The sequence below is a fragment of the Mustela nivalis genome (genome assembly GCF_964662115.1).
Source record: "Mustela nivalis genome assembly, chromosome: 1".
NCBI classification, from domain to species: Eukaryota; Metazoa; Chordata; class Mammalia; order Carnivora; family Mustelidae; genus Mustela; species Mustela nivalis.
The window spans coordinates 179,984,124-180,009,728 of NC_139020.1; the positions used below are offsets into that span (position 1 = coordinate 179,984,124).

Sequence of the window (25,605 nt, forward strand, 5' to 3'; positions counted from 1 at the left end):
ATCAAGTCCTGCATTCGGCTTCCTGCTCAGCGGGGAGTCGGTTTCTCCCTCCCCCTCTATCCCTCCTCCCACTCATGTTCTCTCTTGCTCACTCTCTCACTCTCTCAAATAAGTAAATAAAATCTTAAAAAAACAAAAAATAAATAGCCCATGTAAATAAAAGAAAGGGCTTAGAATAGTGCCAGGCACACAGTCACTGGCCATTAATTATTGTTAACTTTTTTTTCCCCTAAGTCAGATTACTCAAGTTACTCAGTTTAGTCTTTGGAAATGGAATTCTCTCATTCTCCCACACCAGCACATTTTCCTTTCTTCCTGTGCTTCTTTTAGGCCACCTGCCTCTCTCTTTCACTGTCTCTTCTTTGTCCTCCACGCCCAGTGAACCTGAGAGAGACACACAAGAGGCCTACTTTTGTGCAGCTCATGGAACCTGAGAGTTCACCCCAGGTCATAGCAACACGACCTATGACAAGTGACCTAACCTCTTGGCACTTCAGTTTCATCATCTACAAAATCTAAAGAGTAACACTTCTTACCTCGTAGGGATATCAGTAGCGTGAGAAAAGGTACTGCCTGGGTGCAATGTGACATCCAGTGGTTATTGAAGCTAGGAGAATCGTTCATTGATACGGGAAAAAGAGGCTCCCAAAGACAGCACGTTGGGAGGGTAGGCACCATCTTGGAACAACTCGAGGGAAAACCACAGCTGACTCCGTGTGGAGACATCTGTGTCAGTCTAGGCCATGCTCTGAACGGGGGTGTCAATAGCTCATATTCAGTTAACACCCAGAGATGATATAAAGGAGCCCTATTCAGCCGGGGTTGACATCATTTGGGTGAAATCTAAAACTCCGTCCACTCAATAGATCCCAAAGTCCGAACGTCCTAGATACGCCCTTCTACCTCTCTCCGGTTCCTCTAGAATCTCTCATCTGATGAGGAGTCTAATAACATGCCTTGTTCTCAGGGTGGAAAGCTTGTTTGCTGGGTAGGAGCCTGTCAGGACCAAGGCTCAGGAAGTGTTTTGGAGCATCCTCACTTTACCTTACTTACGCTGTGTAAATGGAAATCATTAGTGAATGTACTTCATTGTTGACTGTCTCTAGGTTCTGCACAGTTAGGACTGTCCTTCCCTCAGCAGATTCTTACTTAGCACACACCGTCTTACCCTGTGCCAGGCCCTGTTCTAGGTCCGGGGGAATACAGTGGTGAACAAATCAATCAGGGTCTCTGTCATGAAATCTACAGACTGATGGCGAAAGGTAGAGACTGATATAAACAAAAACAAAATGAACAAACAAAGAAATATTAACGATGAAGAAAATAAAGCAGCATGACGAGGGAGAGTATCCAGTCCCCACTGTATTTTGAGGACAGGCCTCTTGGAAACAGCAACATTTAATTTAGGATCTGAAAGATGTAAAAGCACCCAATCATGCAATGACCTGGAGAACATTCCAGAGGGAACAGCATGTGCAAAATTTCAAAGGAAGAACAAGCTTTTATTTTGAGGAAGAAAGGGAGGGCCCATGTGGCTGGTATGTTAAAGCCAAGGCCGATGGGTTGGAATTAAAATTAGAGAGGGTTACGTGGACACCCTCGGCAAGGGAAGGAGTTAGATTTTCCTGAGGTTCACATGAGAAGCCGTTTGGCAATTTTAAGAAGGAAAGCGAAGGGATTTCATCTGTGTTTTAGAGATGCTGCTCACGCAGCCACGTGGAGGAGATTGGATCCTCAGGGGACTCAAAAGCATGAAGCCCGGCTAGAGAGCTGGTTTTGCACACATCGCGGCAGGGGATGATGGGAATTAGACTCTGGATGGGCTACCCCACAAAAAAATCCTAAGGAGTCATTTTGATGTGGTAGGCTCTCTCATGCTAGGCTTTCAGAAAAGGTCAAAAGGGAACAAGAGAGAAGAAAGGAAAGGGGGGGAAAAAAAAAGCAGCCTGCTGCTTCCTTTGCCAAGCTTTCATATTTCCTTGTTCCAAAGAACTACTAAAGCAAAACCAAAGAACGCTGAGGTTCTGGTCTTTTTCTGTAGTTGTTATTTCCTGTTGCTTTTTAAGCTGACCGTGGTCATTATGAATGGTCCCACACTGCCCTGTGTGGACTTGCCTTTGGGTTTCTTACCAAGTCGGCCTCGTCTCTCCTCTCCTAAATCGGGTAGTGGGATTGGGTGTCTGGGGTGGGGTGCTTTCGCACAGACTTGAACCCCGCTGTGGGTGACACGTCAGGATGCTTCGTGAAGCCAGAGGTCTGGCCTGTGGCCGATTCTCACTTCCAACTCTGCCCTTCCTCATTTGACCAGTGACCAGATGGACAAGGTCCTTCCACCAGCGCCCAGTGCTTAGCGTCTGAGGACCCACTCTGCCCGCGGGGAAGGAAGCGCAGGGCAGCCACAGACTGAGGTGGGAGTTTTAATCCAACCTGCACAGTGTTAACCTCTGTGTCCCTGGGGTTAAATGGAGGAGGAGGTGGCAGGAAAGGATTCAGGTTTGGTTGGGCTAAAGCGAAACTTTACAAAGAGATGATTTTTTTAAAATGTGTTTTCTGTTCCGTGTGAGGCATTGCTGCCCCGGGGGACGGGTCACACCTGAGACTGTTCGGACAGTCTCTGTGGGGTTTGAGTGGTTCTGTCTGTGTTACATCATTTCACACAGACTGGAGAAAGAGCATGGCCCACTGTCCTGCGTTTGCTTATGAAAAGAAACATGTACTTCCTTTGAAACTTCTTAAATGAAATGTCGTGGCCTAACTTGGCAAATTAGTTTCTGTCTGGAATTCGGGGACTGAAGAGCTTATAAGAAAGTACAGACTTGGGGCACCTGGGTGGCTCAGTTGTTAAGCATCTGCCTTCAGCTCAGATCATGATCCCAGGGTCATGGGATCAAGCCCCACATCGGGCTCCCCGCTCCTCAGGAAGCCTGCTTCTTGATCTTTCACTCCCCCTGCTTGTGTTCCTTCTCTTGCTGTGTCTTCTATCAAATAAATAAATAACATCTTTAAAAAAAAAAAAAAAAGGAAGACGAAGAAAGTATGGACTCTTAAATCTTAAGGCAATTTGTTAATCAAAAGAGAGAGAGAAGACACTTTGTAATGAGGTGGTGAAGAACACAGACTCAGGAGCTAGTCTGCCAGCTCCTAGAAGCTGAAATCCCAGCTCTACGTCTTACTAGCTGTGTGACCTTGGGCATGTTACTTGGCCTCTCTGTGCTTTGGTTTCCTCAATGGAAAGTGAAGATGATAGAGCTGTTTACCTCATGGCATTAAATGAGTTGCTACATATTCAATACATTGAAAATGCTTCAATAAAATTTGTTTTTGTTATATTTTAAGAGAATTCTGTATTTATAGATATAATCATTGTCATCCATGAATAGTTCCCTTTAAATAATAACTCTTGTTGTTGAAATTAGAAGAGAAAGCATGAGTGGGAGTCATGTTTTAAATTAAATTAAAAATGCCTGGATATTTTTCCCCCTTTTGATGTTACAGTATTTTTTTTTTTAATTAAAAAAAAATCAGCCTGTTGAAAACAACAGCATGTGAATTAGATGGTATCTCTTCGCCAAGTGACCTTGTGCAGAGCACTTGTGCTCCAGCCTGGAAGTCAGAACCCTGAGTTTGAATCCCAGGTCTCGCCTTAACTAGCTGAGTGGCAATCGACACGTCCATTCCTTCATTGCACCATATCCCAAGTAAGCGATGGTTATTAAATGCCCTCTAAGGATCTTTCTTTTTTTTTTTTTTTAAGATTTTATTTATTTATTCGACAGACAGAGATCACAAGTAGGCAGAGAGGCAGGCAGAGAGAGAGGAGGAAGCAGGCTCGCCGCTGAGCAGAGAGCCTGATGTGGGGCTCGATCCAAGGACCCTGGGATCATGACCTGAGCTGAAGGCAGAGACTTTAACCCACTGAGCCACCCAGGTGCCCCTCTAAGGCTCTTTCTATGTACAAGTTCTAAATTCTAACTACCCCTCGTCAGCCTACATGATTTTTCATGCCTGCTTTCAAATGTTTTGTTTTCCCTCTTTTTCCCCACCCATCCAATCTGTTGAAAATGGGCTGCATGGGAAGGCTTTCCCACAATTTGTTACCGTAGGGCGAAGGGAATAGCAGGTGTACAGCTAAGTGGTTAAGAGCTTGGGCTCTGGGTTCGAGTCCAGTTCTGCCCTTTATAAATCTTGTTACATACAATCTCTCTAACCTCATTCACCTGTAATATGGGGAGAGGAGACGGCCTACTTCTTGTGGGTATCATGAAGGTTGGATATGTGAATACATGAAAAGTGCTGAGTGCAGGGCCTGGAACACAGAAAGGACCTGTTAGTGGTATTACCGGTGTTGTCATTAAAATGCCTGACGGGGGGAGGGGCGGGCGGTGCTGCAGGGCATCTGGGTGCCTCAGTTGGTTAAACGTCTGCCTTCAGCCCAGGTCATGATCCCAGCGTCTGGGAATCGAGTCCCGCCTTGGTCTCCCTGCTCAGTGGGGACTCTGTTTCTCCCTCTGCTCCCGCACCATGCTCGCATGTGCGCACCCTCTCCCTCAAATAAATACACAAAATCTTTAAAAAATAAAAATAAGATGCCAAACCAGGTGCCAGGCTTACAGAAGGCACGCAGGAGCTCGTGGTCCCCTCTCTTTTTCTATGTCTGCCCCATCAGCTCTGGAGAATTTTTTTGCTATGTGCTTGTTAACTGAATTGTTAACTCTACCTATCATTTATCTTCTTCAAAATGGATTAGTAATCTTCCTCCCATTAGGAAGTTTTTTTGTGTTTTTTTTTTTTAATGGTAGGATAAATGGACTATAGGAAGGTTTATTAGCTGTTGGTTAAGCTTCAGGCAAATAAGGAGGATAATAACTGTGCTTGGTGGAAGGGGTTTATTTCACTCTCGGGGGTATCGGATGAAAAGCTACCAGGATATTGCTTATGAGGCTCAGAAAGGTGAAGTACCTTCTCCAAGTTAACCCAGCTAGCAAGAGATGAAATATGATTTCGAGCCCAAGTCTGGCTTAGAACTCGTGCAAGTGACATCATTTCCCAGACCTTGGTGGTTTCCTGGTGCTTAAATGGAGGAAGGCCCCCCAAAACGAAACCAAACAAAATACAGATACCCCTTTCAGAGGCTTGCTTAGAGGTTCAAATACTAGACATTAATGAAGGTCAAGTGTCACGCACTCGGCTTGGTACACAGGAGGCCTGCCTTTGATGTGGGTTTTGTCTCTTCTCTGGCACTTTGTGAACTTAAATAGGGGTTTCCTTATTCTCATGATGTGACTCCCAGGAACCTGGCAGATAATAAATTTGGGTGAGGCAGACACCACAAACCTTGTCTAAAGAGGGAGCTGCTGTACCCCGTCTTCCCCAGCCCAGTGTTGCCACGAAGGAAATGCGGCCCAGTGTTTTCCAAACCTTCCGTCTCAATTTTTCTTCAGCGGCATCTTCTGATTTCTGATATCACCAACAAAAAATTTATTCATAACAAAATACATCCACCACCTTCCAAGGCCTTTCTATCACTAGCAGTGAGAAAATCAGTACTCTGGCCTCCCGGAGAAGCCATCCTCCCACGGAGGAAAGAGCACGGATGTGCCAACATCGGCTTAAGACTGTAACTTTTTTTTCCCTTCAGTTCACCTCCACTGTGCTTCTCCAGTTGTCCTGTATGGTCTCTTATCACTTCACATACTGAGAGGTCCGTTCAGTTCTCCCCACCAAATGTTGGCCTTTCTCCTGACTGTTGTACTTGTGAATTGTGCATCTGTGATTATGCTAGATGACTTGATCATAGTAATGGTATCATCTGGGGAGCCCATCCTTTGGTAACTTTTTGTTCTGATTTATGTGTGGGTACCTGTGGTATCTGGGATACTGGGGTGGCTCAGTTGATTAACCATCTGACTCTTGGTTTCAGCTCAGGTCATGATCTTGGGGCCCTGGGATTGAACCCCACATGGGGCTCCATGTTTAGTGGAGAACGTACTTGAGATTCTCTCTCTCCTTCTCTCTCTGTCCCTCCCCACTCTAAAAAAAAAAAAAATTATATAAAATAAATATAAAAAATAAAAATATGCTTTATATTTTATATATAAAATATATTTTTACAAAAATATAAAATACAAACATTTATATATATATATATAGTATCTTAGAAAGATGCTTTTAGTTGCAAGCAGCAGAATCCAACTCGAGTTAGTTTCAGAAAGGAAAAAAAAAAAGTCTTAATAAAAGGACTTATTAAAAGAACACGAGGGTGTGTCATGGAACGAAAGAGCAATAATTCACCCAAAGCAGCGGAAGTGACTACAAGTGACTAGAATGACATTAGGAAAGCTGACAGCAACTCTCTCAAGCTTTCCCCTTCAGGTTGCTTGATTTCTCTCCCCTCTTTCCAGCTGCTTGTGTCCTTCATTCTCTCTGCAGATGGCTTTCCTTTTTGTCCACACACAGCAGAGGAGAGCGGCCCCATCCTCTCAGCCTCAATTCCGGATTCCCTGGACTGAGGATATGATTGGCTCAGCTTGAGTCAGGTGTCTGTTCCCTGGTCCAATCAGCTGAAGCCTGAAGCGGAAGGGGTAGGACCAAGTTGTACAAATATGGCCACCACTCATGGTGTTTATCCTGAGATGGGCAGACTCACCAGAAAAGCATTTACTATTTAATTCTCTAGGGTAGGATGAGGTGTTGACAGAAGGAAAATGGACAAGTCCGAGCAAAGTACGGTGGAAAGGAAAAAGATGCTTTTTGAAAATCAGAAAGTAAATTCCTTTGGGTTATGCAACAACAGAGTAACTTGAAATATTTTATGAGTTTTGACATATTCCTTAATGGATTCGTGTTGTGTCAGTTGGTCTCCTGAGTATTATTTTATTTTCTCTCACCATAGTACACGTATTTGGGGTTTGTTTGTGTGGGTTTTATGAGAGAAGTACAGTGATTTGAACTGACACATTTATTTCTTTCTTCCCGTAGAATAGAATAGTGGAATAAAAGGTGACTTTTTTGTTGTTGTTCAGATAGACCTTACTTTAAATCTTGACTTAGCTTTTTTCTTACTCAGCTAACTCTGGATAAATTACTAAATTCTGTAGCTCAGTTTCCTTGTCTGTAAAATGGGGATATTGTCATATAGATTTTCTGTGGCACTTTTATGAAATAATGTACATAAAGTGCCCAGCTTAGTACCTGAAACAAATATTTGTTCCCTTTCTCCTCGCCACCAAAAGTGTGTACTTTGCTGAGTTAAGGACATAATCAGGGGCCATGGAACAAAGTAAAAGCCTGCCCTCTCACTTCTCCACACCACTTCAGTGGTTTCTATGGACCATGTCTCCATAATACCGTGATCTAACCAACGGAGCTAGTTTTCAGACTTTTAGAGCAGAGTTAAGTCAAAAATGTAAATGCAATAATTAGTATTTTTCACACAGAAAAACCATCACTTACCCCACTCTGAACCTCAATTTTTCCATCTGTTAAATTGGAGAAGGTCACAGCAATCCACAGGTGACTGCAGCTCAGAGATGATATGTATAAAACACCTGGAACAATGGGAAGTCTATAGCTGGTGCTTCGTAATGGAGTGATTTTCTCTTTAAGTTGGGTTTATATGTAATCTGAGTTTCCAGGTCTTATAGTTTGGTACAACAGCTGAGAGAGAAAATGCTGCCCATCCTTTTTCAAAGTGATGCAGAATTTCCTCATCCATGGGCAAAGTTGGGTAGACATTGTTCACCATGACATTGCTTAGAATAGCAAAGGACTGAAGGACATCTGAGTGTGTCTCAGCAGGAGACTCATTAAATTATTACATGTCCACTTGTTACTATAGAACCTTTAAAAAGAGTACAGTTGGTCTCTATGTGTTGACACTGGAAAGATCACCAAAAAAGAGCCTAATTCCACTTGAGTTGAAAAAATATATATATAAAAATATATACAATATTATGTATAATAATATATAATCTAATAATAATACAAATATATAAGAGTATATACCATGTGTGTATGTTTCTGTATACATATAGAATCACAGTACACACACACAGTCATATATAAAATTTATGGATAGTTATATACACACAAACACACACACAAATATTAACAGTACTTGCTTCATTTGCAAAACAATATGTCCAGTATAATAACATTACAAAGCAAACCATTTATCATGAAGTTTTTGAAAATATGTACATGTATGTATTTGAACATACATGTTAAAACAGTCTGTGCTGATTCTCCTCAAACTGACAGGGTGGTGATTTCTGCAGATAAAATTGTTTAGAACATGAGTTAATTAAGGGGGCTCTTTGTATTCTGTGCATTGTTTAAATATTTTATAGGGAGAGGGAGCTATCTGGCTCTGTCCATAGAGCATATGACTCTTAATCTCAGGGACATGAGTTCAAGCCCCACATTGGGCATGGATCCTACTTAAAAAATAAAATGAAATCAAATAAAAAATAAGTAAATAAAGAAGTATCTTATAGAGATTATTTCCCAGTGTTGCAGTTATAGTGGTAAAAACGTAAATACAATTGGAAATTTATACTGACATATGCTGTTCTTAACTATGGGTCTTAACTATTCTAAATTACAGTAGTGACATGCTATAAAGAGGACAGAAATTGGGGCACCTAGGTGACTCCATGGGTTAAACCCTCTGCTTTCAGCTCCGATCATGATCTTAGGGTCCTGGGGTCAAGCTCTGTGTCTGTCCCGGCTCTCTGCTCAGCAGGGAGCCTGCTTCCCCCCCACCCCACCTGCCTCTCTGCCTACTGGTGATCTCTCTCTGTCAAATAAATAAATAAAATCTTTTAAAAAAAAAAAAAGGACAAAATTTCAAAGATGGAAACTTTCCATTTTAACTCTAATGTCATAGGTTTTCCTTTATAATTGTGCATTTATTATATTTATTAAAATATATCAATGAATATAGGCAATTTTATTTGAAAAATCCCAATATTGATTCAATGAAAAATATAGTCGTTTCCTCTGGGAAGGAAACCAGCTTTTCATAGTATAATCCTGTGTGCACTGTTATGGGCATAATTTTTTCAACATAGTGATTTGTCTTTACTTTTTATTTTTTTCTTCTTTTAAATATAAGAAGAAATTAATTCATCTATTGATGAATTCAAGAGCTAACGCCAAACAGTAAGTCCTATTTAGGATCAAGGCTGTTGAGTAACTCAACTGAAGCCATTTTTAGGCCGAGGACATCACATGTAAACTAAATTATGAATCAAGTTCAAGGGTCTGCTTGCCAGCACCAGCCCTGATGCCGCCCTTGCTGTCTTGTCTCCACAGATGACAGAAGGCAGGCACTGCCAGGTGCACCTCCTGGATGACCGGAGACTGGAGCTGCTGGTTCAGGTAGGTGTTGCTCGCAGAGAGACAGCCTGTACTGGTTCTCTCTGTGAGCCTCGTGACCCGTGGTCAGGCTACTCACTTATTTCTGCCAATGACTGGGGATCATTTGAGGGGCAAAAGAAGAGCTTCAAAGTCAGACAACTTGGTCTACGTGTAAGAGTAGTTATGGTCTGGTGACAGGAATTTGAGACCCTTGGGTTCCAACCTCAGCTCTGACACTCAGTAGCTGTGTGACCCCCAGGAAGTGACGACTTCTCTGAACCTCTTGTTGGTAAGCTGGACGCCATCATGTTTCCCTAAAAAGGTTATTGTGTGCTGCAAATCTGCATGATGCCACCTTATTGCTACACGACGTTGTCCAAGCTAAATACCCAGTATCATCATCTGTGAACAGAGATGGAGAAGGCTTAGTTTTCCTCATAGTATTATGACTAAAACCAAGGTAAACGTTATATGTGAATGAAATCCTTTTGTAAAATACGTGGAGTATATGAGTGGTGGTATTTTAATTGTTGATCCTTCTCTCTTTATTTACCCCACACTGTGGACCAAGGGCCTTAAAAAATTGTGAAAACCCCCTCTGAGAGTCAAAACTGTAGCTACAACTAGAACTCTCTCCTTTGACCAAACCTAAACTCTTCAGAGGCTCCTTTCTCACCCACAATGCTTAGGCTTCAGTTAGAATGAAAATAGTAGTCAATACTGTTTCACCAGAGTAGACCTCTTTTTTTTTTTTAATTAGTTTTACCATTTTATTTTTTTTTTAATTTATAATTTTTTATTTTTTATAAACATATATTTTTATCCCCAGGGGTACAGGTCTGTGAATCACCAGGTTTACACACCTCACAGCACTCACCAAAGCACATACCCTCCCCAATGTCCATAATCCCACCCCCCTCTCCCAAACCCCCTCCCCCCAGCAACCCTCAGTTTGTTTTGTGAGATTAAGAGTCACTTATGGTTTGTCTCCCTCCCAATCCCAGATTCTTTCATTTATTCTTCTCGTACCCACTTAAGCCCTCATGTTGCATCACCACTTCCTCATATCAGGGAGATCATATGATAGTTGTCTTCCTCTGCTTGACTTATTTCGCTAAGCATGATACGCTCTAGTTCCATCCATGTTGTCGCAAATGGCAAGATTTCATTTCTTTTGATGGCTGCATAGTATTCCATTGTGTATATATACCACATCTTCTTGATCCATTCATCTGTTGATGGACATCTAGGTTCTTTCCATAGTTTGGCTATTGTGGACATTGCTGCTATAAACATTCGGGTGCACGTGCCCCTTTGGATCACTACGTTTGTATCTTTAGGGTAAATACCCAATAGTGCAATTGCTGGGTCATAGGGCAGTTCTATTTTCAACATTTTGAGGAACCTCCATGCTGTTTTCCAGAGAGGTTGCACCAGCTTGCATTCCCACCAACAGTGCAGAGTAGACCTCTTAATCTAGATTTCTGTCTATTTCTTTCTTCTTCTTCTTTTTTTTTTTTTTTAAATCATGACCATCTTTCTTCCCCAACAGCAAACATCCAACTCCCAAAACACCATAATGAGCCCTGGGTTGTTTGGCTCTAAGTTCAAAAAAAAAGCCCATGCAGGTGCCATCCTGTGTATCCCCCTTTTCTTCTGAGTCCCTCCAAATCAGGTCGCCACTCTCACTCTGGATGTTTCCTCTGATTCCAAATCATGCTCCTTGACACCACGTCCAGTGCATCTCAGAAGCTCATAGATTACATCCTTCTTCTAAATAAGTTCTTAGTAAAGACTGGTGATGATCATCAGTACAATGACTAAAATCACTCCCGCTCTAGAGAGAAATGAAAGGCTCAGGCTTTGGAATCAGAAGGAACTAGGTTCAATTCCCCGCCCTCATTGACCGGAACATCAAGTCAGGTGTTTGTTTTTCTTGACTTTGGTCCCCTCATCTCTAAAATGGCAATAAGAACCCCCTATCTCATAGGCTCCTTGTAAGGATGAAATGAGACAGTAGATAGAAGGAGTTCAGTGCAGTAAATGGGAACCAGGAGTAGCGTAGTAGTTTTATCTGTAACCGCACAACCTTGACAGCATCTTCAGCTGGCCCTCACGAAGACCTTAACAGCGTCTTCAGCTAACCCTCACGTAGCAGTTATTCGTACAGTCCAGACGGTGAGGTGTTTGATATTCTTTGACTTGGTCACTAACATCATACTATATAAAAAAGAATATTTTTCCAAAGTATCATCAAGTTAATAAACATACTATTCCCTAGAGGACAAAATAAGGTACTGGACTAAATTGCAAAATACAGGAAAACGATGATCTCATTGAGGTTTCTGTTACAATTTCTTCCCCTTCCCAATCTCTCGGAAAATGTGTAGTTGATTAACATAAATAGCAAAACGAGGCGGGGTGTATTTAAAAACAAACCAGCAGGGGCACCTGGGTTGCTCAGTTGGTTGAGCGGCTGCCTTCAGCTCAGGTCATGATCCCAGAGTCCTGGGATTGAGTCCCGTATCAGGATCCCAACTCCATGGGGATCTGCTTCTCTCTCTGACCCTCCCCCTTCTCATGCTCTCTCTCTCATTCTCTCTCTCAAATAAATAAAATCTTTAAAAAAAAAAAAAAAAAACAGCAGGGGCACCCGGGTGGCTCAGTCAGTTAAGCGTCGGCCTTTAGCTCAGGTCATGATCTCAGGGTCCTGGGATCGAGTTCCACATCGGGCTCCCTGCTCAGTAGGGGAGACTGCTTCTCCCTCTGCCTGCCACTCCCCCTGCTTGTACGCTCGCTCTCTCTCTCTCTCTCTGTCAAATAAATAAATAAAATCTTTTAAAAAATTTTTAAAACAAACAAATAAAACTTCTCCAAACTATTTGGGGCAGAGAAGGGTTGTAGCTTCTGATCATCCTTTTATTTTAACAGCCCAAACTTTTATCAAGAGAATTGTTGGACCTCGTGGCTTCACATTTCAACCTGAAAGAAAAGGAGTACTTTGGAATAACATTTACAGATGACACGTGAGTGTTTTAATCATTTTCATTTGTTTACCTTTCACGGGGATGACCTGCTTCCTGTCATTCACAATCAGCTGAAAAGGGCAGAAATGCTCCAAGAATTAGAATATGTCCTGCTTAGTTATAAAGATTATCTGAGACTTTTCTCCTAGGACTATTGCAAAGGGGGAAGTAAGGGAATACTGGTCATTTTTAAACACCAACATATTATCTTAATATTTTAGAAATCTGTTATAATGAGTTGCTGTTCTTGGGAGACTATCTGCAGTTTTTATACTGTAGTTATGTATGTGTGGTCTGTATTCACTCATATACTGCAACGAGATTTAAGGTTTTGGGTGTTGGTGGCAAGAAAGTTTAAAGGCAAATGTATGGCCCACCTGAAAAATGTGTTTCTACTTTTAATTAAAAATGACCTTTTTTGATCCCGGGGTCCTGGGATCGTGCCCTGCATCGGGCTCTGCTCAGCAGGGAGCCTGCTTCTCTTCCTCTCTCTCTCTGCCTGCCTCTCTGCCTACTTGTGATCTCTGTCTATCAAATAAATAAATAAAAATCTTTAAAAAAATAATTTAAAAAAATGTTTTAAATTTTTTGAATGACTTTTTTCACTTCCCCCCATGTCATTTTATGTTACCTCTTTACAATCTTTTTCTTCTTCTATTTATATTTTTTATGCTAACTTGGACAAAGCATATATTTATCAATAATATAAATGCTTTCTGAAATGAAGCATGTATATAATAATAGACTCATAAGAAGTTAAATCTCCATGTAAAAAAATGTTTGGTCTTACCAGTTCTTTCCTCTGTGTGTGTGTGTATGTATGTGTGTGTATGTGTGTGTTCTGACAGTCCCATTTGCCTAAGTTATTTGCAACCTGATAGATTATCAGAGGAATTTTTCCTCTTTGTGGGGATAATATCCAAAGAGTTCTTCAAATATTAAAATTCAAGCAAATGCATTCCAGACACAAAATATATTGGCCCACTACCCAGCATTCTTTCTGTAACTCTCCCAATGTAAATTTTTTTCAGTTCTTTAATTTAACCAGGCAGAAAATAATTTCAAGATGGGGTTAATTTTTTTTTAACACCTTGCTTCTGATTATTTTCAGCCTGGGTGGGCCACAAGTCTAGCCACACACACACATAAACACACACACCCTTCCATGGGCTGGGCAAAACCACTTGTCAGGAGACAGAAAAACCTGAAAACTCTGATCCCAGACCCAGGATGCTTCCTGAATCGGAAGTACACTGGACAAAAAAACACACTTAGACATTGCCCACCTCACTCTGATTCACAAAATTATCAGTTTACCCAACAACTATTTGAGACCCTATATGATCAGTCCTCTGCTGGAGGAAATAGGAAGCGCAGACATCCATTGACCACATACTCTTAGTTGGAAATACAAGGTTAGTTCATGTAAATTACTGATTAAACACACACACACACACACACACACACAGGTTGAAAGTGATTGTACATGCAATAATTACAAACACTATATGAAGCCCAAAACACATAATGGCTAAGCTATCTGGTTGAAACACTGTGGTTTAGAGAGGTCACGTAGAATAGAGGCAAAAAACATGAATAGTAATTTATTCATTCAGCAAATATTTCTTGAGTGCCCATGAAATGCCAGGCATCGTTCTAGGTCCTAGAGATTTAGCTGTGCATGACAGAGACAAAGTTCTTGTTTTCACCGAGTTTATATTGCAATGGTATGGTCTAGCAGAACAAGTAAATAAATAGATAAATGAGAAATTACTTGAAATGATAAGTGCATAGAAGAAAATGATCGTGGCTATGATGAAGAAAAGTTGGGAGGGGTGTTAGATAGGATGGACTAGAAAGGCTTCTAGGAGGAGACATTTAATAAAAAGCAAGATCCCGTTCTGCGTACATAGAGGGAGACATTACAGACAAAAGCCGGGGCAAAAGCTTTGAGGTGAGACAGAGTTTGACTTTTGGGTTTTTTGGGTTTTTTTTTAATTTTGTATTTTTGAGAAAGAAAAAAAAATCCAAGGGCGCCTGGGTGGCTCAGTGGGTTAAATCCTCTGCTTTCGGCTCAGGTCATGATCCTGAGCCAGGATCCTGGGATCGAACCCTGCATCGGGCTCTCTGCTCAACGGGGAGCCTGCTTCCTCCTCTCTCTCTGTCTGCCTCTCTGACTACTTGTGATCTCTGTCTGTCAAATAAATAAAATCTTAAAAAAAAAAAAGGAAAAAAATCCAGTATGACTGCAACATAGAGAGTAAGAAAGAAAGTGGTGCCCGTGAAGGGCTGAGAGAGAGGCAGGGAGTGGCTATTACAGAATTGTGGTAGCTATGAGATTTTAGGACAGTTACTTAACATCTCCGCTACTCCAGTGTTCTCTTTGATACATCGGGCATAATAATGGTACCTTCACATAATAAGGACTACATAAGACACATGTACTAGGATGCTGGGATTATGTACTGTTAAGTCCGGTAGGGCATGCCCAGTTCATCGGTTAGGCACATGCTGAAAGGTAGCTGTCATGCTATTGTTGGTACAGTGGTAAGTTCAGTGTCCAGAAGGGGCCTAATGGATGACTAGAGTGGAATTCTCCCAAGAGAATAACTACAAATGGACAGGGCAGGGCAGACTTTGGGTGGAGGGGAGAGAAATGGGCGATGACATTCTAGGAAAGACTCATTTTGTGGCTCCGTGTGTGAGCATGGAGAGGACTGTGGTCCATTTGCCCAGTGGTGAGGAGCCCGGCCTGAAGGTGGCGCAAGAGGTAAGAGGAACACGGTCATAGGCGAGCCCTGTGTGTCCAATAGATGGGCGAGGCACCCTCCCCCCACCCCCTGCTGTAGGATGTTTGCACAGGAATTACGTGATGTTCCCCAGCCTGCAAGGTTTCATGATGGGCAGAAAAAGGGGGTCCTGGCCACAATGGATGGCTTCTGGGAAAACTCCCAGTTCAGGTGAGCATAACCAAACAGTGCATAAATCAGTCATTCAGCTGTAAGGTCTTCTCTTCAGAAAGAAAAGGTATAATATGAACGACTTCCTTTAATGCCTTGAGCCACATTCCCCCCTCTTCTACTCTGGGATATCTTTCTAAATCCCCTACTGGGAGAAGAATGTCTCACTCAAGTGTCTCCTCCAGCATTCTCGTTTGGCGACAGTAGTTGATGATTGTAGTCTTTCCAAGAAGCCTGGCTCCATACTCCCCCGTGTACTCCCCTGCAAGTGACAGCACAGTCTATTTTTGAATTACGACCAGTTTGGAAGGTGTCTTCTGGCTATAGCTATGTTTATTTTCAGAAGAAGCAGGAGCTGGACTTTGGGAGGGTGGAGGGGGATTTGGCCATTTCCACCTTTCTAGGGAACAGGTCTGGAAAATTGCTCTGTCTAAGGGTGCCTCCTTGGAATGTCTTGGTCACAAGCCCTAGTTCTTTTTTTTTTTGTCTGGGAAATATTTTTGGAAAGTATTTTCTTTCAGCACTCCCTTTCCCCCGCCTCCATAAAACCACTGAGTGGGATCCCTCCCAGGATGCTGTCTGAATTGAATTTCCAACTTAGATGCCACATCAGCCATCTGCCTTTAGTGAACTTCTCTCAACAGAGTAAGACAAAGCTGAGGGGGACCTTTTGTCAATGAAACTTGCTACTGTCTATGCCTCCACGCACAGGCGAAGAAGAGAAATGGAAAAAACTGAATTACACCGCCATTACATAAGAAAAATAGTGATGGTGACCAACAAAAATAAATCCACGGTCCTGTTGAGCGTGGGGTAGAGTTCCTGGAGATTCATTCCACTTGGAAGTACCTCCTGGTGTTGTGTGTGCAGCGGCAGTCTTTCACCTCTAGAGGGCAGTCTTGCCCTCCAGAACCAGCAGCCCTGAGGTTCACCAAAATGGTTCCCATCCCCTTCAACCCACTTCGTTTTTTCTTTAATTCTCTTGTTTTGAAAGACTTTGCTGAATAAGCTTTGCTTATGATGAAATAACAGTTTTCACAACATAATTGTGACTTTTGATCACCATCCCATTTGCTGGGTGTGAGCTGATGATGGGCTTTTGGACCCATCCAGATACCATTTTTTATACCATTCCAGACACCCCCCCCCCCCAAAAAAGCTTGCTTTAGGGTTGAGCTGAGCAGCTTGATAGAGGAGACTGTACAATCAACTGTCTTCTTGAGACATTGATTAGCTCTAGTATATTTGCTGATGGAAAAACTTGAGAAAAGCAAGTTAGAAGCAAAAGTGCTTTTTAATCTCATGTAGTCTTAAAGACTATAAAACAACACGTTAACCTTATGTATATCTCAGTGGTAGAGTTATGGGTAATTTTCAGTTTTTTGTTCTTCTAATTTACTCTTGTTGGTGAGATTATGGATGCGTTTGGTTTTTTGTTGTTGTTGTGTGTTTTTTTTTGAAGTTATTATTATTATTATTTTAGTAATCTCTACACCCAGTTTGGGGCTCGAGTTCACAACCTCAATATCAAGAGTCACCTGTTCTTGCAACTGAGCCAGCCAGGCATTCCTGAATGGATTTTTAAAACCTAATTCCTAACTTACCCTTTTTTAAAAAATTATTTTTATGGTACATATACATGAATGTCTTTTTATAAAAAACATTTAATATCATGATTGAAGCCAATCCATTTTGATTGCCTTCCCACTCCAAATGTTGCAGTTTGCTCTATATCTCTCCAGAACTATAAGAATTTCATCCATATATAATAGTGTTTTCGGTGTGTGTCTTTGGTTAATATAATTGATTTATGTCATATATGTTATTATACAACTTCTTTCCTTCATTCTTGGACATCATTTCATACAAGTTCATGTAAATATATATTGTGCTCTTATAATAATGCCATATCTTTCTTATATAAAAGCAAAAAGCACAAGTCCAAATGAGTCTCATTTTCCCTAAGAAACTGTTAAGAACTGATACTATACACTATTTTATGTACTTTAAGACACATATTTGAACATGTCTGAGACTGGCATATGTCTTTAAATCAGCAGTTCTAATCTGGATGAAATACAGTAGAAGAGTCCCTTACCTTCTAGCCCCCTATCATTATATATATAAATATATTTTTTAAACAAGCAGTGTTTCTTAGAACATCCCCTCATATCATTTAGATCATCTTATTTATCTTTATAATATTTCTCCTAGGAAATCTAGGGATAATTATCGAAAACCTCATTTTATAACTGCAGAAACAAAGACACACTTTTTCCAGTGTTGAGAATAATAAGTGACAGAGATCAGCCAAATGTTATAAAAGCTGATTCAATCAATATTCCAGTCACCTAATATACCAAAACCCTGTAGTGTAAGTCCTGAGCTCAAATCCTGGCTCTGCCACTTTTTTTGCAAGCTTATTGTAAAATACGGCATTAACACATAAAAACTTCCAGCTCTGTTATTATTATGAGTAACTGTTATTAATGATTATTATTACTATTACTCTTATTATTGTTTATGTTCACTTTTCCTATCTACTTATAATGAATACAGCTTAGAGTTTTCTGAGTTTTTTAAATGATTTATTCAAAGACCAAAAAAGGTTAGAAAGTATCTTGTGGCCCATTATAGGTTTTATTATAATTTGACACCCCACCACCATTTGCATGTTTATAAGCTTTCTATAAGCAAGCAAAATAGAGTCTATGCCTTCTGGGAATATACAGTCCAAAACGGACCAGCTGGTTGAACCGCCTTGGAAAAGTCCTGGAAACAAATCCCAAGCCACAGTATCATCCTTTGGATCCCTCAGAGGTCAAAATTTAGGGAGAATTATTTATATTCATGGACTTGCTGATGCTCTTGAGTAAATAAAAAAATACATGCTCAAATATTAGGAAGTCCATAATACAGAAACAGCACTCCGAGAATATGGAACCCCATGCTTTATAGAAAGCTGTACTATTGTTCTTTGTGTCTGTCTGATTTCGTGAAACCAGGCGTTTTCCCCTTCTTGACTCTCTGCAGTATTTCAGATATAATATTTAATAAGAATTTGAAGATTAATATATTTTCACCTCGTTTTTTACCTCCAGAGGTACCAGGTAGTATCAGTTTCTTGTTTATCCTCTCAGAGATATTTTATTCATATGGGTGTGTGTGTATTTTTACATTTTAAAATGACTATATGCTGTACTCAGGTTATGTACCGTGCTTTTCCATTTCACATCATGTCTCGGAAATTGTTCAAAGTAAGTTTGTGAAGATACCCTCCATCTTTTGTATGGCTTCCTTGTGTGTCATTGATCAGTTTAAATTCATGTTCTAAGCAACACCTTGCTGGATATCTGGGGGTCGTTTTGAGTCTTTTTACTGTTACAACCAATGCTCAAGTAAGGGACTTTATACGTGAGCCATTTCTCACATGTGCAGGTTTACCTGGATAAATTCTTGGAAATCAAGTCTGTCTCAAAGGCGGATGCTTTTGTAACTTTGATAGTAATTGCTAAATTAGCCTCATTACCAGCTGTAACATGTTATACACCTGCCTTCCCTGTATGACAGTAACTCTTTGCTCACAGCTTTGCCAACACTGCGTGTTATTGAACCTTTCTCTGACCTTCTGTTTAATACTTTTTCTTTGCTTTGCCCTCACAGAGGTCAGCAGAACTGGCTACAGTTAGATCACCGAGTTCTTGACCATGATCTGCCAAAGAAGCCAGGCGCCACCGTTTTGCATTTCGCTGTGAGGTATGTATCCATAGAAACATCCAGCATTCCCACCTCCCTTTAAAAAAAAAAAAAAAATTCTAGAGAATAAAAAAAAAAAAAAAAAAGAACAGACCTATCAAAACATTATTATGTGAGGAAAATTCTCTACTGTCTTAGTCTGGAGACGAAGTTGCCATAGATACTGTGTAGAACTGTTTTCTTTGATGATGAAGGGTAGGATCACCTTCCTTTATGCCTCAAAGTCCTTTGGACCAATTTAAAGCTGGAAAACATAGGTACTTTTTTTTAATATATAAGGCTGTTTTCAACTCGGAATACTTTTAGGATTTTTATAATAAAAATTTGAAATATGGCAGACATTTACTGTTACGTAAATGTTATGTATGAATGTTTCCTAGACTGCGGCAAGAATTGAATTTTATACAATTTCATGCTTTAGTTTGAATAGAAGATAAAATGCAAACAAATGCTCATGGAAAGAATTATCTTAACAGTGCAGAAATCTGAATTCAGCTTGCAGGCAGAGAGATTGCTGAGAAGGATGTAAGGAGTCCTTGACTTGTCCCCTGGCTCTGCTTGGGCAGGTCACTTACCCCTTCCTAGGACGTCCTTACATTCTTTCTCCAGAAATGGATGTGTTCAACTCAATCAGTGATTTCTTAAAGCCAGCCCATGATGGGAATAGTTTTCCACATGAAATATTCACACTCTAAAATAAAGAAAATGTTATAAAAAGTAACACCTGTGTTCCTGTACCTAACTTAAGAAGTAAAACGTTCCCAATTTTGCTGAAAGCCCCTTTCTGTGCCCTGGCAGCTCTCCCCACACTACCTGAATTTGATGATAAATTTCACAGTGAGTTGTTTTCCTTGTCTGAAGCCAAATATGATCAAATAAGTCAAGGGAGTAGATTTCCCAGGAATCTAAATAAGTTTTCAGAAAGCTAGAGCAACCTAAAGAATGTTTCTGTATTCTGAGCTTGTGTTATTTTTTGGATATTGAAATATGCTTTGTTTGAGGTGCCTGGCTAGCTCAGTTGGTAGAGTGTGGAACTCTTGATCTCTGGGTTGTGACATGTTTGACAATTGGAGAGTTTAGTTCAGAGGCACATGCGTTCATAATCTTAATAGCTTACTTAAAAAGAGAAAGGAAGGAAAGGAAAGGAAAGGAAGAAAGAAAGAGGAAAAGGAAGAAAGATTATTTGTTTTATAACCTAGTAGTGGAAGCTTCTTATTTTTCTTTTTGGGAATTTTTATACTATGATTACCTGGCAAAATCATGCTCATTTACACAAATATTTTTTTAATATATTATTTATTTCAATCTCAAGTAGGTGGAGAGGCAGGCAGAGAGAGAGAGAGAGGAGGAACCAGGCTCCCCACTGAGCAGAGAGCCCGATGTGGGGCTCGATCCCAGGATCCTGAGATCCTAACCTGAGCCGGAGGCGGAGGTTTAACCCACTGAGCCATCCAGGTGCCCCCCAATTTTTTTTTAACTTCATTTCATTTACTTCAGTCTGGTCCATGAAACCCAAAAGTATGGTAATAACCTTTCTTTTAAGCATCTTTTTTTATATGAATGGTGATTGTCAATGGTAGCTGCTCCTAACTCAGGAAATAAAGTATTGGCAATCTCCAATTTGTTTTTGTTTTTGTTTTTTTTCTTTCTGCTTTGATAGTTGGCTTATAATTTCTTTCATACCACAAGACATGTTTTTGAAACCCAAAAAGGAGGTAGCATAAATGGTGATTTGTCCAGGAGCATAGCTAATGTGGAGAATTGCCCAGAAATCCTAAAGAAAGACAGAGGAGTTTCCTGGAAGGAAAACTCGTGTTCATGGGAATCGGAGGAAAAGGCAAATGTAAACTAACCAGCAGTAAGAAAGAGAGCATATTGGTCAATACGCGGGTCAGAGCATAGAGAAATTTGATCTTGTGTGTGAAAAATGGCTCAACATAGGTCAATGTATTTTTTCACAAAAGATTATAGTTTCACTCTAAACATTTCACGTTATACAAACTTACTCTCCCCCAGCCTTCCTCCCTCCCCACCACCCTGACATCCTCCTCTTCTCAGAGAAAAAGAAGGATGACCCTCGTTGCTTGGTGACAGAATTGTTTTTAGCCTCAAAATTTCTCCTTGTGTCTGTGAAAATCCTTTTTGTTTGCACTTTCAAAATTTAGGGTCCAGTCTCCTATGAAGCACTTGAGCTGTTCCCAGTTATGTATGTTGTAATGCAGGCTGTGGTTAAGATCCTTGCATTTTCATCTTTGCACACATGTGTTACTTCTGTGACATAAGTAGTCAGCAAGACCCTCTGTCTTTGGAGAATTTAACAATACCATTTATTTAGTCATCCGATTGTGAACTCCTCCGACAGCTGATGTGCGGTCTAGTTTTGGTTTCAAAACACCAGCGGAGAAAACTCTGTCTCCCTTCTATTCAGTCATTCCTTATGGCAGCCCTATCTTCTGGAAGCAGGTTCCTGAGATGCCCAAGCAGCCTGCTGCTTGTTTCCGTGAGTTTCAGCACTTACTTGAGCCTTATCTCTCGAGAGTGGCCCGTAATCACATGGCGTGACTTTCCCTTAACTTCTTGCGTGTTCAGAACCCTTATCGAGTTCTTAATTATTCACTTAATTTTTCCTCCCAACAGTATAGTGAGATCATAATAGTCTTTGTTATTATTCCAATTAAGTGCTTGTTGTTACTCCAACTTAATTAAAGAGATGATAAAGCAAAAGCCACAGAGAATTAAGTGAGCTGATGGAGGTCATGCAGTGGAATGTCATTCTTTGGAGGGCCTGGTCAGAGGCGCCCTGTGAAGTCTGGTCCCTCTCAGAGGACCTCTACCCTCTTCTTTTGAGAGGACAGAACCATTGGTGAGACCGACATCCCCATAGATAACATCACTGACCCTCGGAAGTTGCCTCTGTCAGCTACACTTTTAGTCATTGAAGAAGGGAACCCAAGACAGATTTTTGACTCTCTTTGGATACTGGTCTTTCCAGGAGCCTCCAGAAATATACCAACCCTCTTCAGAAATACACCAGCCCTCCCTTTTTTTTCTTCTTTTCAGTGGAAGTGTAATTGACACATAATGTTACATTAGTTGCAAGTGTACAACATAGTGATTTGAGAAGTCTATACTGTATCCAGGGCTCACCACAAATGTCGCTACTCTCTATCACCACCCATTACTCTACCATTGGCTGTATGCCTCTGCTATACCTTTCATCCCTGTGACTTACTCATTCTGTAACTGGAAGCAGTCACGGAGGTGCAATCACAAAGCAGTTTAAGCACAACGACAAAGGATTCCTGACAGAGGTAGCACATTATAAGGATGTGCCTTGTGGTTATTGTCATTGCAAACAGAAATATTCAAAAGCCAAGGATGAAGATAAGGTTCTGGAAATTATGGCGTTCTTACAATGAATAATTGGTCACTTTAATAAAAGAGATTAGTGGGTTTTTTTTTTTAAGTACATCGCATTTCAGTGATTCCCCACAGAGAGAGGAGGTGCATATCTGAATTATCCTAGGAATCTTTAAACTAGACAATCATATCCCTCCAAGCCCCAGATCCCCCACATTCCTGGCCCAACGTCTGACCCGGTGCACTAGAGATGGAGTAGATGTATGGTCTTGTTCAAGTTGGTTGTGACAACTAAAAGAGACATCGGGATAGGAAGTGAGCTTACAAAATGCTATAAAAATATAAGAAAATACAATTTTTCAAAAAACTGTAGTGTTTGTGGAAAAGAAAAAAAACACAGTTTTGCTCTCAAGTAGTTCTCTCTCTATGGAGATGTAGTATTAACCCGGTGGCAGGCACTGGGCTAAATATTTGATGTGCATTGTCTCACTGAGTCCTGAGCTAAACACTGGAGTCCTGCAGATCTGGGATTGGAGAAGGGGGGCAACTTTCTCTTGGTTAATTCCCTCCAGGGCCCAGGGAGCAGCTCAGAAACACAGGCTGCTTCTGCATGGAAGAAAGAAAACACTGAAGGTGAAGGGCATTCAGCGTTCCCTTGATGAACTTCAGGATTAAACCTTTGTCTTCTCTTTGGTTACAAAAGCTCAATGATATGTGCTAAATACGCATGTGACACCTGGGTGTGTAGACTCCTCATGATTTATTTATGCACCATATTTCATTGAACCTATTCTCCATTTCCATGTGAGTCCGAACTCCCCCAGGTTGCTGGGGGACTTCTCCAGGCTGGGGGGTTGTTATTTGCTGCTGTAAATTATCTTCTGCAAACACAGGGGCCTCCTTGGTAATGCAGCCCAGATGTGAACATTGGAAAAGCTTGATAGCTAGAAAGCATGCAAGCATTTAAATCAGAGAGCAGGGCCTTGGTGTGACCTCACTAGAAAAGCTCCCATTCCCTCAGGGGAGACAGGGGAGGGCAGGCGGAGGTGGCTCAGGCTGGTACCACCCTGCTCCACACCAAGCCACATCTCGTCTTGGAGTCTTTTACTCCCTTCTTCTGAGTCTTTGCTGCTCCCCCAACACCACCTCCCACCACTCCCCTTCTGGTCTTCCCTCTCCTGCCTGTTTTCCTCCTCCTGCTCAAGTCCCCTCTGCTGTGTCCTAGGGACTACTCAGATGTACCCCTAAGGCATATGACACTCAGGGCTGAGAACTCCCTGCATGACTTGGAGAGTTCTAGTACAAATGTGGGGGAGGGGAGGGGAAACTGCTGCCTTTTTTCTGCCAAAGCTGTTGCAAACATGGAGCCTTAGAAAAACTTCGAAAGTTCTCTCAGCACCTGGTGGCCTGGTTCTGGAACACTCAGCCTTTAAAAAGAGTTAAACTGAAGGAGGCATCATGACTATAACCTGTAGGTCCCCATCATTCCACTGGACTTTTTTTCTTTTTTTAAGAAAACCAAATATATGGAGTACAACACAACAGGCAAAAACAATCAAACAAATACTTTGGTGAAAAAAGAGATTTGTTAATATGGAAAAATGCCCCCAATATAGTCAAGCAAACCACAAAATATGTGACATGATTACACTTCCGTGAAATACATGAGTAGGGAGAAAGTCTAAAATGCTTACAGTAGTTAATCTCTGAGTTGAATGATTCTAGGAATGATTGTTTTTGCCTTTTTGTTAATCTCGATATATTTTTTCCTACAATGAACACATTACTTAAGCATTTTTTTTAAATGCAAACAGCAGTTAATTTCTGGGTAGAATGATTATGAGAATGATTTGTTTTTGTCTTTTTGCTTATCTCTCTCCATTTTTTTTCCTACAACGAACTCATTACTTAGACATTTTTTTTCAACGCAAGCATTAGGATTGATAAAAGGAAGAGAAGTTAGAATGTTTGTGAGGGGCTAGCTGCGAGTTATTTTAAAGCTATCGAAGAGCAGATAACTTAGAATAAGCAGAGGACAGGAAACGTTATCTCTTCAAGGAGGAATGTGATCAAAAGCCCAGAGGAATAACTAATTCCTCCTACTGTGGACCCAGCAGAGGCTCTTTGAGGCAGATGTGTGAGGTCAGCCGGAGCTCTGGGCTACCCACCACAGTCACATCAAAGTGGGCAATATCCTGGAACCTAGAGAAGGTAACTGTTGGCTGCCTTAATATTGACTGTGACCTCCTAAGTGGCGTCACCAATTCTTGACCTTCCAGGCACTTGGTCAGAGGCCACCATCCATAAGGATCTGACATCCTGACTCATACGAGAGATCCAAAAAGACACAGAACCCTTCAAAACTTGAAGCTTGATCCTGATTCCAGTTTTACAGGATTCTATTTCTCAGTGTGCTTTCTGATATCAAACATTATTTGTGGGAATAGGCTCACTCTCCTCTGTAATCTGTCCTCGGGGTGACATCAAAAGGGCAGAAGGAAAGAAAGAATAATGTAACGAGTGCAAAAAGCTGAAGCGTGCAGAAGTTAAAGCTTGGCCTTTAGTGCAGGGCAGGTAATTCGTCGCAGGGATGTGGGATGGTCTCAGCGTCCTGGGCATTGGCTACCCAGATGCCAGGACGCCCTCCAAGTCAAGGTGATCCAAAAATGCCTCTCACACTGCCCAGTGCACCCCTACTCTGTCCACTGGGAACTGGTGCTTTAGCTTCTCTCCTGGGTTCAAATCTCTCTGCTCTTTACTGCCCCCTGTGGCTTATTTTCCTCATGTGTAAAATGCACCTTGTTGTTGGAGGATTAAACCTATATGAACATATAATGTAGACCTTAGTAAATGTTAACGATTATTAAGATATAAATTAAGAGACTACCTTAATCACATATGGAATGGGTAAAAAAAAAAAAAATCCATAACATGATATATGGTCTTCAAATGTGGGAGGTTTGGGACTGTCTGGCTTAGGTCAGACCCATTCACGGTTGCCCTCGGTGGAAGATCTCATCGTTTGTCTTTGTCATTCACAATGCCCAGCCATCCTCCCCACGCCCCATCTTCCCTTTCCTGCCTCCCTTCTTGCCCTCTTCTCCAAGCCTGTGTCCCTCCTTTGCTCGGGGAGGATGGGAACT

At 41.2% G+C, this 25,605-nt stretch overlaps 1 protein-coding gene across 8 annotated transcripts in view; it reads left to right on the forward strand.

Annotated features, from left to right (window-relative positions):
* Positions 1–25,605, forward strand: part of FRMD4B (FERM domain containing 4B) — a 323,042-nt gene that overhangs the window by 194,472 nt on the left and 102,965 nt on the right. For 6 of the 8 annotated variants that reach the window (XM_082691213.1, XM_082691212.1, XM_082691208.1 and 3 more), the window contains 3 exons: positions 9,316–9,381; positions 12,292–12,386; positions 19,010–19,102. In XM_082691213.1, coding sequence (XP_082547339.1) covers positions 9,316–9,381; positions 12,292–12,386; positions 19,010–19,102 — 254 coding nt within the window. Of the gene's footprint in view, positions 1–2,308; positions 2,409–6,746; positions 6,765–9,315; positions 9,382–12,291; positions 12,387–19,009; positions 19,103–25,605 lie in introns of those variants that run through there. The other 2 variants (XM_082691211.1, XM_082691209.1) reach the window with 2 other exon arrangements.